At 45.4% G+C, this 17,179-nt stretch overlaps 1 protein-coding gene across 6 annotated transcripts in view; it reads left to right on the top strand.

Moving 5' to 3' along the window:
• Positions 1-659: 659 nt before the first annotated feature.
• Positions 660-17,179, top strand: part of dachd (dachshund d) — a 144,280-nt gene continuing 127,760 nt past the window's right edge. For all 6 annotated transcript variants that reach the window (XM_061691544.1, XM_061691541.1, XM_061691543.1 and 3 more), the window contains exon 1: positions 660-1,439. In XM_061691544.1, coding sequence (XP_061547528.1) covers positions 832-1,439 — 608 coding nt within the window. In that variant the 5' untranslated portion in view covers positions 660-831. The remainder of the gene's footprint in view (positions 1,440-17,179) is intronic.

Below are 17,179 nucleotides of genomic sequence, written 5' to 3'. Positions count from 1 at the left end.
AAAAAGAAAAACTTAAAAACACAGGTGACTGCGGAGAGCGCCTGGTGGTTGCGGTGCTTTGGACTCGATCGAAATGTAGCAAGCACTTGTTTGAGAATGTTTGCGAGTGTGTGCAAAAGCGTGTTTGAGTGTTGAGTCCACGCAATATCTGGGACAGAATAATAGTATAATTCGTGCTGTGCATTTCGACTTGAGGACTTTTCCTATTAAACTTGAAATTGAGGACTTAGAGAAGCTTGAAAACCGAATAATGTGGCTTCAAAGGCAAAGTGCTTTGGAAACGAACGTTTCATGCACTTGTTGCAAAAGATCTTGCTTCCTACGAGGCGCGCTCGTGCGTATCGTGTGCGTGCGCGCGCGCGCGTGTTGTTGTTGTTGTTGTTGCGGCGGCGTCCCCGCGCTTGCAAGCTCCGCCCCTCGCGCGCCGTGCGACACGCGCACGCACACACGAGAAGCGACCCAGCGAGCCTCGCTTGACTTTTCAGCTCATTTCCCGGCTGTCATTCCTCCTCCTGCTGCTATCTTTGATCATTGTCCTGCCCTCCTCCTCCTCTTCCTCCTCCGCCACCTCCTTTCTCCTCCTCCTCCTCCTCTCTCTCTCTCTCTCTCTCTCTCTCTCGCTCTCCGTCTTCTTCTTCTTCTTCTTTTTTTTTTTTTTTTTTTTGGGTGTCCCAACTTTCAGGCAACTTATGCGAGGAGCTCCACACGGCGCAAAACTCGCGTGGATTCTCGCGTTCGGCGAGGCTGTCCGGCAGACTTTGAACTCGGGCGACCCCCCTCCCCGGCCGCCCCCCGGACCCCCTTCCCCCCCCGAAGCCTCGTAAGGTGACCATGGCCGCCGTCCCGGCCGCGCTCCTCCCGCCGACTTCCCTGGTGCCCCCGCCGCCGCCTCCGCCGCCTCCTCCGCCGCCTCCGCCGGCCGCCATCTCCGGCTGCGGCATCGGCATCGGCATCGGCATCGGCGCGTCCCCGCCGTCGACCACCTCCTCCCCGTCGCCGTCCTCCTCCTCTTCGCTGCCGCCGCTGCCGGCGCAGACGCTCTTCCGCTCCGAGCTGCTGGCCGCCGGCGGCAGCCCGGCGGGCATCGCGGCGGCCGGCAAGCCCGTGTACTCCACGCCGTCGCCCGTGGAGAACATCCCGCAGAACAACGAGTGCAAGATGGTGGAGCTGCGCGGGGCCAAGGTGGCCTCGTTCAACGTGGACGGCTGCGAGCTCATCTGCCTTCCGCAGGCGTTCGACCTGTTCCTCAAGCACCTGGTGGGGGGCCTGCACACCGTCTACACCAAGCTCAAGAGGCTGGAGATCACGCCGGTCGTGTGCAACGTGGAGCAGGTCCGAATCCTCCGCGGGCTCGGCGCCATCCAGCCCGGCGTCAACCGCTGCAAGCTCATCTCCAGGAAGGACTTCGAGACGCTCTACAACGACTGCACCAACGCCAGGTGAGCCGATCAAGTTCGGGGTTTGTGGAAGGTGGTGGGAGGGAGGGAAGTGGGGGGGGGGGGGTCCGCTGTGGTCCGCTGTGGTCCGCGCCAGCGAGTCTGCGTTGGCTTTGCAAACGTCTCTTTGATTAAAGTTGGGAGCCTCTGAAAAAGTAAAAGTAAAACAATAAGTTGTCTCGATAAAAAAAAAAAATCAATTTACATTCAATTTATTATTAACAGGGAATCCATTTATTGGGATTTGTGTTGCGTGCCACTCGTCAAACTAAAGCGCACGCACACCTTACAGAGTGCTCGGCGTCGTGGGGACACGCCTTGCTCGAGGGCACCTCCACAGCCGCGGCGAGCGCGTCTCCAAACAAATCGTTGACCTTTGCGCACTTTGTCCACAGCGGGACTTGAACCTTCACCCCGCTGCCCCAAATTCATTATCTAATGATTCCATCCGTGGCTTGAATTATGCTAAATAGTCACTCCATTTTTCCAACCGCACGCATTTCTCACATCCCATTTTTAAGACAAATATTGGAGTATTTTCTTCTTTTTTTTTTTTATCAACTGCCAGTCCACTCCATCATCATGATTACAAACGTACCAAGTGCACATGCCAGAAATTATGATGGCAGATTTATGAGGCTCAATTAAGCTCGCCGCAGATACATAATCATACACACACACACACAAACACGCACACACGGGGATTAATAAATCATTCCATATTAGCAGTCAGAATATTTCGGGACCTCTATATGTTTTAATATGGAATGATTAAAAGCCAGATAAATAGTTGATTATTTCTGTTGCTCACACACACACACACACGCACGCACACACAAAGGTCACCGTGATTGATTCCATATCGAACCACCCACCCCCCACCACCACCACCACCACCACCGGTGTAACCACGGAGGCGAGTTGGAAATGCAAATATGATGTGAAGGTGTCGCAATAGTCGTAAACACTTGGAGAGACTTGGTCAGCTTTAAAGATTGAAACTAGCGCTTAGCTTAAATCGCTCATATTCATGAACACACGCCTGCGCTTTGTGTCACTGAGTGAGAATGTGGGTTCGAGGTGTGTTTTTGGGAACGGGATATAATGCGAAGGCATCTTTTCCGATTTGATAAATAGCAATTATATGGAAAAAATATGGCAGTTACTCACCTTGATTATTGTAGGTTACGAGCATAAGTGGCTTGCACGTTTTGGGCTATTTGAGCTTTTAATTTGGACTTGCGTTCAGCATTTGCAGAGAGCGTGTATGTGCTTTTCATTTCTGCGACGGTGTGTCACAAACATTTGGCGGAAAGCCCCGCGGGATACGTTGCGCTCATCATTTCGAGTTGAAACGAGGCCGTCGAAGCTATTTTGCGCTACGTGATCCCCGGGCCGTCGGTTGCCAAGTTTTTTTCACCTCTCGCACTTCTTCGAATTTGTTGAATGGGTAAATCTACACACGAACGGTCCACTTCCTGTGCGGTGACATCGTGCGACGCCCGTTCTTGTCAACGGGTAGGTGCGCGTTTGTGCTTGTGTGTGCGTTTGTGGCGCATCAGCGGTGGTGGGGGTTAAAGGATAACGCAGTGCCCCGCGCCGCTTTAATGACGCTAAAGTGGCGAGCTATTACGGGGCACACGGACACGGCGCTGTAATTGTCCGCGAAAGCCGTCGGGTCCTGCGGGTCGGTGCTGGGCTCCAAATCAATCAGTCGAGAAGAGGCCCGTCCGTCCGAGCGCTCGTCCCATTTGGAGAATTACATCACGTGCGAGAGGCAGCTGCTGGATAAAACGCTGCTTGCGATGATTTTATTTGCTGGGGACGTACGTGTGTGTGTGTGTGTGTGTGTGTTACTGTTAGTGTGTGATTGAAGTGCCGCTGACAAGACGGTCAGTTTGTGTAAACTGATTGACCCCCCGCCCCCCCCCACCCGTCAGATCATAAAGTATTCTCTGGAAATGGTCTCATCGCCCCCCATCAGTTGCTTCTCTTCTTTATTTATGCAACAATGAGGTGAATAATACTAACAATGGGCTTGCACTATTTCACATGCGACGATGAAGCCCCCCGCGCTGTCTTTTGTCCTCCAACAAGCGAGTTCAACACTGCTTGCTGCCTCTTTTAGAAACGATATCAACGTTATGTTTGGACTCACAACTCGCTGCAGCTTTTTGGGCACGTTGTCGGAAATGTCTCAAAATGTTTACACAAAAATGCGCCTCCTATCCAGCTCCTATAATGGCCAATAAATCTAATACTAATAATAGATGTAGTAATAGATCTAAGATAATGACTTGAGTTTTTGTAAAAAAAGTGTGGCGGTACTTACTTTGTCGCCGCTAAAGCGACTTCGCTGGTTTCCGTTACGCAACGAGGCGGTGTGAGTTTAGGCAGAAAAAAAATCCAGCTACTGCATACCCTCCTCTCTTATTCAACACCATCCCTCAACAAGTTAATCATGAATACTGTAAATAAATGCCACACCCCAAATACATCTCAGGCCCCCCCCCCTCCCCCCAGGGAAAAAAAAACCTTGGCTGTAATTGTCTGTACTATGACTGGCTCCAGCATGTCTCGCGGTAATTGTCATTACCACAGCAAAGGGGTGACATCTGTAAAGCTGATAAGTAGGGACGGGCGAGTACCGATGCCGGGCTAGTTTCAAGGTATTGGGTACTTGTGAAGACTCCCAATCCCAGCCACTGATACTGAAGGCAAAGAAAATCTCTGACATCAAGTCAGTCCTCCTCGCCAGTAGTTGGCGCTACATGGCAGCGCTTTGGCAGGATTTTGTTCACAACCATCTGGCATTGGGTTACTTGAAATTTGATGTTTCAAAAATACCAGTGGTATCGCTATCAGTGAGTATTCAACACTGAATACTCGTACATGTACCGGTCTGAAAAAAGTGATATCAGGCATAGACACAATAGAAACACAACGTGCAAGAATTATTCGATTCTAAACTAGTTAGCACAACACACACCGCCTGCACTCTCAGCATGGTATCTGTAAAGCTGAAGATGAGTTCAAAGAAAAAAAAAAACGAAACAGTTTCATATTCATCTCGAATACTATATGCTGAAAATTGCGCCCTCAGTAAATATCTTCCCCCGAATCGACACCCGCTACTCTTCGCTTCCACACCGGCCGGCACCAACAAATTTAAGGTGGCACTGGTGACTTTTACTATGACTGATACCACCAGGTGGCGCTGTATACAAGTGCCCGTAACATACACTGCACTGCCCGCAGAGCTGATGTGGTATCTGTAAAGCGGATGTCGCACAAACAAAGTTTGAAAAAAACCCCCCAAAAACAAAAACAAAGAACTACTGCTTATGATAACAGGGAAACATAAAGGCCTGCCTCCTCAAGGGCCCTTGGAGACGCCCGCTTCCATCTGAAGTTGACTGAATAAATGCTCACGGCCACTAAATGAGTAAACAAGGTAAATAAGGCATTTAAAATCCCATGCTGATTCCAAATTTGGGATTCTTCGGCCTTGGTGTTCTTTTGTTTTTTGACGGCTTTGATTTGGATTTACAGACTTTTTCTACTTTGTAATTATGATTTATCTTCAGGAACATAGTCACTGTTGACCCTTTCATTTTCTTAAGGGCTCTCTTGTGCCTCCTGTTCCTTTCCCTAGCACACACACACGCGCGCGCGCACACACACAGACACGCACACGCGCACACACAGATCTGGGCTCAGTAATCTCCCTTCCCTTCCATTCCGAGCGGCCCTCCAGGATCCCCTCTGTTCCAGCTACTTGCTTTCCTTTTCATTTTCCCCGCGGTGGGATGGAAAAGGTTCTTATTGCTGTGTGACACTTGAACTCTCCGGAAGGTTTTTATAACACGGGCGGCGGCAGCGGCGGCGAGCTGTTCGGCGGGCCGAACGATACGGCACATCTCTCGTTGGTGTGCTGTTGCGGAGAGCGGCAACACGACGGCGGGCGGCGCAGCCGCGTCGCGGTGAATTGACGATCGTCGGCCCGCCTCACTCGCCGTGAACGTTGCGCAGCCCGGCCGGCGTCACGCCACCCTACAAATCCATTTTTGGAAAACTCAGGAGCTGTCGCTCATACTCTTGAGACTTTATTCACCCCCCCAAAAAAGTATTGTATTATTATCTCTTCCATCCATCCATCCATTTTCTGTACCGCTTTATCCTCACAATTGTATCTTCATTCTTGTAACATTACCATTTTTGTCCTCATAAAACGTATTTCCTGGAACATTCTGAATTTTAGTCTTGTGATGTTCCGAATTTATTCTTGCAATATTACAAGTTCATGATCAGTTTATACTTTTTTTCAACAACTACTACTTATTCCTACTAATGCTACAACTTTATTTTAAAATAAAGTTAAGTCATCTTCGTTATGATGAGTTTATCATCATTATTAAATATTTCAATTTTATTAAAACCTTAGAATTTTTTAGGCAATATTATTCTTGTACTATTAGGGTTCATCATCCTATTATGACTATTTCTCCTAATTCCACAGCTTTATTCTTGATCAAATATGAAGGTGTTTTTTGTGTTTTTGCTTGTTTCATTCCATTCAACTATTTTGGTATCTCATCTGGGGGTCAGCAACCTTTTTGAAACTTCAACTTCTTGGGTACCCACGAATGAGAAGGGATACCTGATACCTGTCACACTTCTGAAATGACAAATTCGCTCAAATGATCTTGAACCATATGTTATTATTCGTGATTAATGCTATTCATCTCTGCGCAGACACTGACCATGTATTGTAAATTGTTTCTACCAATAATGATCAACGACGTGCAACTCTGTATTTCTATAAATCTATGCAGGTGTTAACATTTTTAAATAATCACCTGTGGGAAATCACAATGTCCCATGACTGGCGGGCTATTTTTAGAAGAGGCCCACGGGCTACTCATGTGGTCCTTGGGGCCTCCCCGGTGCCCGCGGACAGCATGTTGCTGACCGCTGTTCTAATGTATTAAATCAAGTGTTCTTAAGTACACTTTTATCACTCTTTCAGACGCCTCTTGTAACAGATGCAAAGGTCATTGAGGTCACTGACCTCACATTGGCACATTGTTACTTTAGCCACATGATGTTTCTGTGAAACATGTTTCTCATATTACAAATTTATCAAAACATTCAACATTTTTGGCGTATTCAAAATGACAGAAGGACCACAATGTTCTCATTTTGTTACAACCTTATCTTGTGATATTAAGTTTGTGTTTCCTAGCTTTGTTCTAGACAGTGACTCAACGCGATGCAAATCACCACATTTGAATAACAGACATCAATTATGTGAAAACAGACCTATTCCTTTGTTAGTTTTTTGTTGGAGCGTTTTGATTTGTTTTCGCACAACACATCTACACTCTCTTTTAAACACAAACGCATATCATCGTCACCTCTTGCCTGGCAGCTCGTTGGGGTGGGGGGCACTTGTTTTCAAGTGTGTTTAAGCCTAAACACACACCCACACCCACACACACACATTTGGAAGTGACGGTAATTGTTTTGCTTAGCGCTCAGTGTGCTCTGCCACCGAGGGTGCCAGCCCCCTCTCCCACCAACAACCGCCCCCCCCCCCCCCCCCCCTCACTCCACTCCCCCCTCTTCTCTGCTGGCGTCGAGCTCTCTTATAATATATTTGTTTTCTTACAAGGCGCCAATGTGTTTACAGGTACTCAGGGGAGATTTCTGGATTGCATTCAAATGCTCGTAGCCCGTTCGAGTGGGTGCTGAGATACCCGCCGTCACCCGGCAACCGCATCCGAGAGGGAGCCAGGCGATAATAACTTCAAAAACAAGAGTGACAGATGCCTGATTAGATGAGGGGGGGTTGAGACAATGGTACACAAAGCTGTTTCAAATCCAAATCTATTCAAGCACTTCCTTGAAAGTCAAATTGTGCCTCATTTTTTGGTTTTGCAAAGGAGTGGGGTATATTTATGTTTCTTAATCCTTCAGTGGAGCTCTGCTAAATTTGATTAGGTACAGTACATGTGCTCAAGTCAACTGTGCAGGTGGCAGATGGCGGCAAGGTGCACACCCCCCCCCCCCCTGTCCCCTTGCAAATAGTCTCCTTGAAAAATCAGAAGGGCTTTATTAACTTGACATTCATCCAGTTGGAACAAGTGCAAAAACATTCCTCTAACAATCCCGACATTGTTTTGAGTGAAGACGCAGCAGATTTGACTTGTTAAGAGAGGCTTTGTTTGCCACAAACGTCTTAGTTTGTGGCTTTGGAGGCTATTTGCGTGGCAAAGACGCGCATTCTTTTCTCGAAAAATTACCACTTTCTCCTACTGCTCCAACTTGATTTGCATATTTCTACATGTTTTCTCTCTTTAACACTGTGAACTTTTTTTCCCCATATGACTTCATTCGCAAAGAAATTATTGCGTTATTCTCGCAACATAAAATTTTTTTTTTTGTCTGACGGTTTTGGCACGTTTCTCGTAATTGTATGACATTTTTCTTTTGACTGTATGACCCCCCCCCCCCCCCCCCCCCTAATGTTACAACTTTATTCCCAAAATATCCGTCCATCCTTTTTCTATACTGCTAACTGGAGCCGATGGCAGCTGACTTCTGGCGGGGTACACCATGGACTGGTTGCCAGTCAATCACAGTTTTTACCAAGACTTTATTCTTTATTTAATATTATGACAACTTTCTTCCTATAATATCATGACCTTACTCTTGTGATATCATGATTTCTACTTATATTGCTCCTGAAAATGTTTACACATTCTAGTCTTTTAACAATTCTAATGAATTCTTTCACCCCCCCCCCCTGACAATATCATGACTTATTCTTCAATTAATTTGGACTTTATTGTTTTAGCATTGGAACTTTTTTTCCTCGTAACATTAAAATGTCATTCATTGACAGTAAATTTTTTTATAATGTAAAAAAATCTTTTTTTTTTTTTCACGCGCGTAGCAGCAAGAAGCCAAAACAGAAGATGAAAAATAGATAATAACATTAGCAGTTATTTCACCGCATAAAAGTTGTAACATTCTAACTTCATGACTTCTTTCTCTGAACGTTCAATGAGTTTTTTTTCATTTTTAGTGTGACTCTAATACTCCTTTGTATATTTGCATGCCTACAATGGATACGTAAGAGCAGATTTGATGAATAGCATATATTTTTGTTTTCTTTGTTGGCTTTTTTTCTTTTTGTTAAGGTCACGTAACGTGTGACCTTTTCAGGTGCTAACCTTGAGCAATACCTGCCGATTTTCACTTCCCGGTGTCGCTCCTCCTCCACGGTCTCACGGCGCGCCGCGTTTAGCCAGCGTGGCGCGCGTCTCCGCCGCGAGGACGCTAACCGTTCCTGACAAGTTGGAGTTTGAAGATGAAATTTCCTGATTGCAAGAAAGGAAGGGAAGAGCAATGCGGGCCTGGGTCGGCACCGTCTAATATGGTCACATGGAGAAATTGATTTTCCTGTGAAATTAATTAATTTTTCATATAGCCTAAAGCTGCAGTTAAAAAAAAGAAGAGTATTTTCCCTTTTTAGAGAAGTATTGCCTAATCATATTAATGCTTCTTTTGCCCCAAGGATGAAAAGATAATTGTACGAATGCATTTGGAAATATGTATCACTGAGTATTTATGATTAAATTATGCAAATAAGCCGCTTCCCATCCTTGGCGGGGCCCAGATTGTCTAATTAGGATTGATATGGCGAGGAGATGTTGGGGAGTCGGAATACAAGCATGTCCAAAAGAGCAGAAAATTGAAAATGACAAGGATGGAATCCTTAAAAAGTATCTCGTTTGCTCTCACACTACCCCCCTTCCTCTTCTCTGTCTAATTCAGCGTGACCGTATCAGGAGTTAATTTTCCCCGGCTTCATTTCTCGTCTGAGCTGACAGGAAAAGGAATCCAGCAGGGAGGCCATCTCGCATGGGATTCCACAAATTTCCTCCGCTTGTGTTTTTTCTTTCACGGCGGCTATCGGGGATGAATCTTCTCCTGCGTAAACACGCTGATGTTGTTCCTCAAGAGTTTCTCTTTCTTCAGCGCTCTACTCCAAACAAGCAGCTCAGCTTTGTGAATGTCAGCTTATTGCAGCAAAGAACCCCGCAAAAGAGCCTTTGCAACATTTGGGAATTTGAAGGAGCTGCTCCTTCACACCACACAAAATTAATACCAGAAATATAGCAGCTCAATATTATAATCAATGAATGGACATTCGACTATGCAAAATGGCAGTATTTGTTGTCGTAATTTTGTCGTTTTTCAGATCACGGAAAACAGACACATTTTTAAACCAGTCCTGTTCGTCTGCTAGGCCAAGCGGAATGAAGGATCTGTGTCGCTTTTATGACGGAACAGTTTTTCTGAGGCAACAGTGGATGATTATTACTTTTTGTCATATACTGCCACTGTGGTTCTTTGTATTATGATGGACATTGAGTGAAAATGACATTCGGACAGAACGTGGTTTTAAAGGGAGGACAGAGAGAAAAGACAGGACACTTGCTGCAAGAAAAACAAAAAAAGCAAAACAATTACTTTTATATGACTATGACAACGTCACTGAATTCCAGTTTTATACGGGACGGTAGTGCTACAACCTGTGAGGGAAGAACAGGACAATCTAGGACAGGACAGGACAGGAGGGATCAGGACAAGTGTCGCGGACCCGGCTGGGCAACTGGATTGTGGTGGGAGTGGCTATGTACATTCGAAACATCTCAAGAAGCGCAACGCAAGTGAGGGGACATCCCAAGAAGTTTGCGAGCTCATAAGAGTTATTTATAGCAATTAGGGAGTGGCCCCACCCCAAACAATTGAATTGGCACCGTTCCGCATGCGTCAGAGCTGCCGTCTGGAATTGCTCCGCCTGGAATTGCTGAGCCGGCACGACGGGGGACCGACGAGCCCACCCCACCCGGCCAGTAGTCCATTTGATTGATGGATTATTATTTTTTTTATTTATATGGCGCCAAATCACAGCCGAAGCTGTCTCCGGGGCACGTTTCACATGGTGCGGGTCACTCACTGAAACTATTGGTGTGTGGACATGTGCCTTTAAAGGGCGTGGCCTAGCGAGTGATGTCAGGAGCGCTTTACCTCACAATTAGTTCAGTGTTAGCGTCTTCCCCGTACACCTTGCGAGTGTCATCATTTTGCATTTGTCCCATTTGAGGAACGTCAGAAAGTGCATTGGCGACTGTCGCTCTTCTTCTTTTTTTTTTTTTCTTTCTTCTTCGCTTCACTCGAGCGGCGCCAAATCTGAAGCCAGCGGCAAAAAAATCGACCAAGCGGCGGTTCGGAATGAGTACAAGTATTAATTCGGGGCACTTGTATCTCAAGGTAGCACTGTCTTGCATATGTCGAGTGTTTAATTTGTCAGACCACGTCACGACGATAGCGTCCAGCCTCATGAGCGCTTTAATGCGTGTTTTCTGATTGCAGTGAGCTCTCCGCGTTTTACCATTTTGAAAAACATTTCAAACTGAATTCACCTTTTTATAGTCACTACTCTTTTGCCCACGCGGCATTTTTGTGACTGACGACAGCCAACAGTCGGCTGTGATTTGGTAAAATATCAGTGGAGTTCCGTAGCGACACACTTTTCCTGCTGTGTCTTCGTCCTCGGTTGACGAGCACAGCGCGGAATCTATTATTGAGGAAGAAAAAAAAAAAGAGCCGATTGTTATCTAATCTTTACCTGGCGCTAGCTGAGAAAAGTCCCCCAAGCTGATGACACTCGAGACTCGCGGCTCGTTCGTCACACTGCTTCAAAAGCTTTCGCCCTCAGTCAATACCTTGTGATGACCATCCAAAGAAAAATGACCTTAACTCTGTTTGACGGGAAGTCTGAAGCAGACAAACACTCACTGTGTGTGTGTGTGTGTGTGTGTTGTGTTGGATTAAATCTCACATTGCTGAGTTGAGTCAGCAGATGAGACTTTGCTTTGATTTTCAACGCAGGCATTGTACTGTTGAAGGTTTTAATGAAAAGCGCAACCACGGTATTAAAACCTTTGAGGGAATAACTTTGGAATGTGGACCAAGTTTAGGGCATCACACTGTATTTGGGACGTACGACCTTTCAGGTAGTTTTGATCAAGAGATGCATTCAAATAATTACATTTGTGGGTCATATCAAGCTGACTGACTGACTGACGGTTCCAAATTTGGACGTTGCTCGGCAGATTGCTCTCATTCTGTCACTCACATTTATCAGGTCAGGTCCCCCGGAACCTTTTGTTGTTGGACGAACATCGGCAGTCGTATGGAACAGTTATGCGATGTCACTTTAAAATGAAGTCAACTTATTAAAACACATTTTTGAAAAGTATTTTTTTGAGTGCCTCTTCTCACTGTCTCGCTCGCACAGTCCTCGAAATAAAAGGCAAAGTCTGCTTGCTTCATGCTGTTTATTTGTCACTCCCACTTTGTTTATTTGTAAAACTGACAGATAAAACATTCATTCATTCATCTTCCGTTCCGCTTCTCCTCACGCGGGTCGCGGGCGTGCTGGAGCCCATCCCAGCCAACTTCGGGCGGGAGGCGGGGTACACCCTGAACCGGTCGCCAGCCAAACGCAGGACACACAGAAACAAACAACCATTCGCGCACACATTCACACCTACGGGCAAGTCTTCAATCAACCTAGCACGCATGTTTTTGGCATGTGGGAAGAAACCGGAGAAAACCCACACAGGCACGGGGTGGACATCCAGGCGGGGCCGGGGATTGAACCCCGGTCCTCAGAACTGTGAGGCAGATGTGCTAACCAGACACCCACCATCTCGCCACAGATAAAACACAAGAAAGTTAAACATTGTATATTTAAAGTCCAAAGTTTTCACCCAAACTATATCTTAATGAAAGTGCCCTTGTTTAATGCTGACTTTTAATGTGAAACTCACGGAACTTTGCAGAGGGGTCACGGTAATTGTAACCGTCCAAAAGCTGCTGCCGCTACTTTAACATACATGAACTTGCAACATACAAACAGCATTCCACAATAGTCATGTCCCAGACATATTTTGTCTCTGCTGTGTGGGAACGCCGACTGTTGCTGGAGTGTATAGTTGGGTACCTTCTCTGCCTCCTCTTCTTGCTCTGCATTTCTTCCAGTAGACCTCAGTGCTGCCCGGCATGTTGCGGCGCAATGTGATACTACGACAAAGGCGCACAACTCTGAATTCCTGTATGCTGTAACCCCCCCCCCAAAAAAAAACAAAACAATTGCTTAAAAATCTGCGCTTTACGCACGAATGATGAACCGCGTTGCAGTGGGTGAACATAAGAGATCATTTCCCCAAACCGTTTAATATTCCAAACCGTAGCATGACATGCTTCACTGAACTCTTAACGACTATGTGGAAATGCAAAATTGAGGCGGAAGTCAAGTCCCTTGAATGAGGGGCGTGTCCACTCTCCATATTTGCAGTCACGAGTCGTAGCGGCCGACTGTCGCATCGAAGCGCGTTGGGTTCACAGAGGTCTGCCCCTCGCGATCCCGTCGGCTCGACCGCGGCGCGGCGCTCGTCTGCGAGGACGCCGCCTGTCACTCTTTAAGGGGAAGGCAATAATAGCCGGGTGCCGCGGCGAATCGGCGGCGCGGGTGATTTTGAGGAAACGTCAGGCAGATGCTGACATTTGAGTCGGCCGGGGGGACAAACAAGAGCGGGTGCGGCCAATAAAAGCACTCCCACGGTTAATCAGAAGGTGCGATACGTGGGACGACAAAGGCCGGGAGTGCCAGTGTTGGATGAAAACGCGTTGACCCGCAGTTATTGATGGCCGACTCGTAACCTTCGCGGGTCTCGGGGAACGGACGGGACGACTGCCAAGAGTGCAGCAAAATGTCGGCTTCCTTTTCTGGTTAAAGCAACGATAGGGAACAATTTGACCTTAAAGTGACAACTTCTAAAGCATTTTGCTTGCACATACAATTTCCAAAGTTGTCAAACTGTCAGCTGCGAATCCCCAACTTCCGCTGGTCTATAACAGCGATTCGCAAAGTGTGGTACGCGAGAATCACTGAATTCAATGTTCAAACTCTGCACAATGTTAGCGTTTGAAACTGATTTACATTTTTTTTTTTTTTTGTTAATTGTATTTAACTTTCCCCTATGCACGGCGAGGCTTGGTCCCTCCTTCTGTACACTAGCTTGTGCTAAGGACAATTTTATGCTTCCAAATTTGTGTGAACAATTTAAGGGATCATGTGAGGTCTGTCTGTCAAAGGCGTGCTGGGAGGAGTTTGGTGTGGAAGAACGTTCTTGCTTTCCTGATGGTGTAACGGCCATGTGTTGTCACACTTTTGTCATGAGTTCGGTTGAAAAGAAAACAGTTCTCAGTGAATCTCATCTCCGAGTCAGCGAGTCGCGTCCACGCGGCTGCTTTCGAGCCTCAAGCGGCGGAAAAGCAACTCTTGGCGTTCGCTTGACAGCGGTGAGGCAAATAATAATACGGCGCGACGCCTCCACTATGGAAATAAACGCGGCTCGCGGTAATGAAGTGGCCCTGGGCTGAGACCAGGCGTCCACATACATTAACCCCGGCGCGGCTCACACACGAGCGAGCGAGGTAGTGTGAAAGAGAGAGACAAGTTCACATGTGAATGGTCTTGTGTGAAAAGCAGGATGAATTGAGTCAAGCTGACATCGCATGCCAATACGCTTTGTCTCATTCCCAACGCTGTATTCATTTGCGCTGCTCACACATTTATTGCATGATTGACAATTATGAGAGGGTGACCTACTTCTTCGTGAGGCTTTCTCAGCGCTCGCCTTTGCTTTCTTTCTCGCGTGCATTGTGTCGCGCGCGCGTCTGACGTTTCGTCCGAGGGATATGCTCCGCACGGTCTCCGTATTGAAACGCATTTTTCTAGTAATGGATCACATCATCTGCGATGTGCTGAGACAAAAAGGGAGTTTGTTACTCCATTAAGCAATGTGACATATCCACATGAATCACGACGAACAAGTTTAAAAGAAGAAATACAGTCGCGCTTCTAAAGTTGAACCGTTTCGCTTTATTCCTATTAGAAATGATGGAAACGGACAAAAAATCACTGCACCTTCTTAATACGATAAATTGCAAGTCCTTAAAAATCTGGAGTCACTTTGTAATCACCCTGCAGTTAGCTATTGATAAAAGCGCAATCTGACGTCAGTTATGGGAAGCTGAGCTACAGTCCACCCACACAGCTGAAGTCGAAAGTGAATCCAATTCCAGGAACCGATAAATTGATCATTCATTTTCCCTGCAGTAAATCAAGCTCGTTTGAATTTTGATGCTCTTCTGTATTTCCATTCGTTTTGTGGCTGGAGTAAACGATTGAATCGTTGTTTTTGCTTGTTCGCTCAAATCACAAATACAATCCCCCCCCCCACCCCCACCCCCACCCGCCGCAGTGGTAGCTTGTCAGCAAAAGACTTCATTTCAATCTGCCGTTCCGTCATCGCTTCATCCCTTTATGGCTCATTCTACCTGTGTATCGTGCCCAGTCGAGCTTGGATCGCTTACGAGCGTGAGACACCTCCTGGGAACGCTGCTCGACTGGGCCCGGCAAATGATACAAGCCGGGCTTTAGCTGCGAGTTAATATCCTGCAAAATTGGCCCACGCAGTCTTGGTGGCAGAACGCCGATGATTAAATGACACAAGCATATCAAAAACATTTTTTGCAGGCTAGTGGGTCTTAAGTGTCTCCCAAGGTTACTGCCAGTGGGAGGTGTGAAATTCCAATACAGGAAAAAATAGATAGTTGAAGTTGTAAAAAGTTATACAAAGATTCAACTGATGTTTAATTTCTCATTTCAAGTTGTTTCCTTATAAATTACAGTACATAAAAAAAAACAAAATTACAGGTGGGGAAAAAAGATCCATATCCCGATGTATCATATTGTTCATCTCTTACGATACATTATCGGGACAATTTGATCAGGTAGTGATAGTCACTGTCTAATGGCAAGCTTCATGACAATTGTAAAAGTTTTTGAAAATGCTAATATTAATCATATCAATATGAAGACATATAAATAATATTTATTCAGAAAACAACATCTTTTCATTACTGGAATGGTAAAATCTGGACTTCTGTCATCATTTCTGTGACTTTTCCCTCTGTCAAATGTATCGTGATATATCCACGAAGTGGGGAAAAATATTGATATCTCAATAAATTGCATTGTTTTCTCTTATGATATGTTTCAGCTGGATCAAATATCCATATTGCTGTCTAATGTCACACTTCCTGTCAATTATATATATTTGAGAGTGTGTGTGTGTGTATGTGTATATATATATATATATATATGTGTATGTGTATATATATATATATATATATGTGTATGTGTATATATATATATATATATGTGTATGTGTATATATATATATATATATATATGTGTATGTGTATATATATATATATATATATATATGTGTATATATATATATATATATATATATATATATATATATATATTATATATATATATATATATATATATATATATATATATATATCCAGTTATTAAATGACTTCAAAGTAAAAATAGCTTTTCGTCTGACTTTGTGGTTGAATTTTTGATTTCTTCAGTTCATTCAAGTTTAAGTTTGGCCTTCATCAGACATCAGAAGTGGGAGAAAACAAATCAAGATCATGAAGAATCGTTGGAAAAACATCACTATCATGTCTTGACTAACTCAATTCCCATCGCTGTCATGCATGATTTTCTTCCAATATATTGACTCTCCCACAATCAGTGTTTCACAATAGTATTGGTATTGTTGAAAAAAAAATACCGTAATAATGCGTATCACGATTTACTCTGCAATTGTCGCTCGCACTTAGCGTCACAGTCCCGCAGAAGGATGCCTACTAGCTAGTTTGAATGAAGACAAGGTGATCCATTTTTTTGGCAAAAGCTTGCCACGCTTTGTTATCACGCACATGAAAGATGGTCTCCAAAAGGTCTTTCTGTAGTTATCAAATGGCCTTTTTCCCCCTCGTCTCTCCCCCCTGCTGACCTTTCAAGAAGCCACGCAAGGAAGTGGAGACAATGCAAAGAAATACAGATCGCGTTTCGGACATCAAACCTTTCTTTGTGTCGTTTATTTGCTCAAGGAACAAAACAAATGAGCCGTCATTTGAACACAGGAACAATAAAAAGAATGAACCGTTCACATCAAACAAAGTTTATGTTACGCAGTGGCGGATACGGTCCGTTTTTTTGTCTTATTTCTTGCCTTATCTGACGCTCGCAGCAGCGGTGGAGTCGGTGCGAGCGTGCTCGTGTTCATCCACCGCTAAGCTCTCCAGTGTGTTTGAGCGTCTGTAAACATTCGCCATTTGTGTTGACATCCACAGCCGTGTCATTTCCTGTTCGTGTTGTTGCAGGCGACATACAGTCGGTTGTTCTCTAAGACACAAGTAGTACCAGGAGAAAGATGAGCTGTGGAAAGACGCATAATCCCTGTTCCTTTACCTCCATCCATTTTCCACGCCGCTTGTCCCGTTCCGGGTCGTGGGGTCTTTTGTTTTTTTCAAGCAACTGTAACGGGTGTCAGTTATGCGCAGATTTTGGCGATTCGCGGTCTGGCCCGGTCCCCTCCCCCGCGAATAGCAGGGATCCACTGTACAAGCTTTCAATTGGATTCCCCAGCACACCCTCCGTCCGAATGAGGACAATCGATAAGACTTGTTGCCTTCAAAATGCTTGAAATCTCAACTTGGGAAGCGATTTC

Source organism: Phycodurus eques, chromosome 12 (assembly GCF_024500275.1).
Source record: "Phycodurus eques isolate BA_2022a chromosome 12, UOR_Pequ_1.1, whole genome shotgun sequence".
In the NCBI taxonomy this organism is placed as follows: Eukaryota; Metazoa; Chordata; class Actinopteri; order Syngnathiformes; family Syngnathidae; genus Phycodurus; species Phycodurus eques.
The sequence above is the reverse complement of the archived record's forward strand: the minus strand, read 5'-3'. Positions and strand labels throughout refer to the sequence as shown.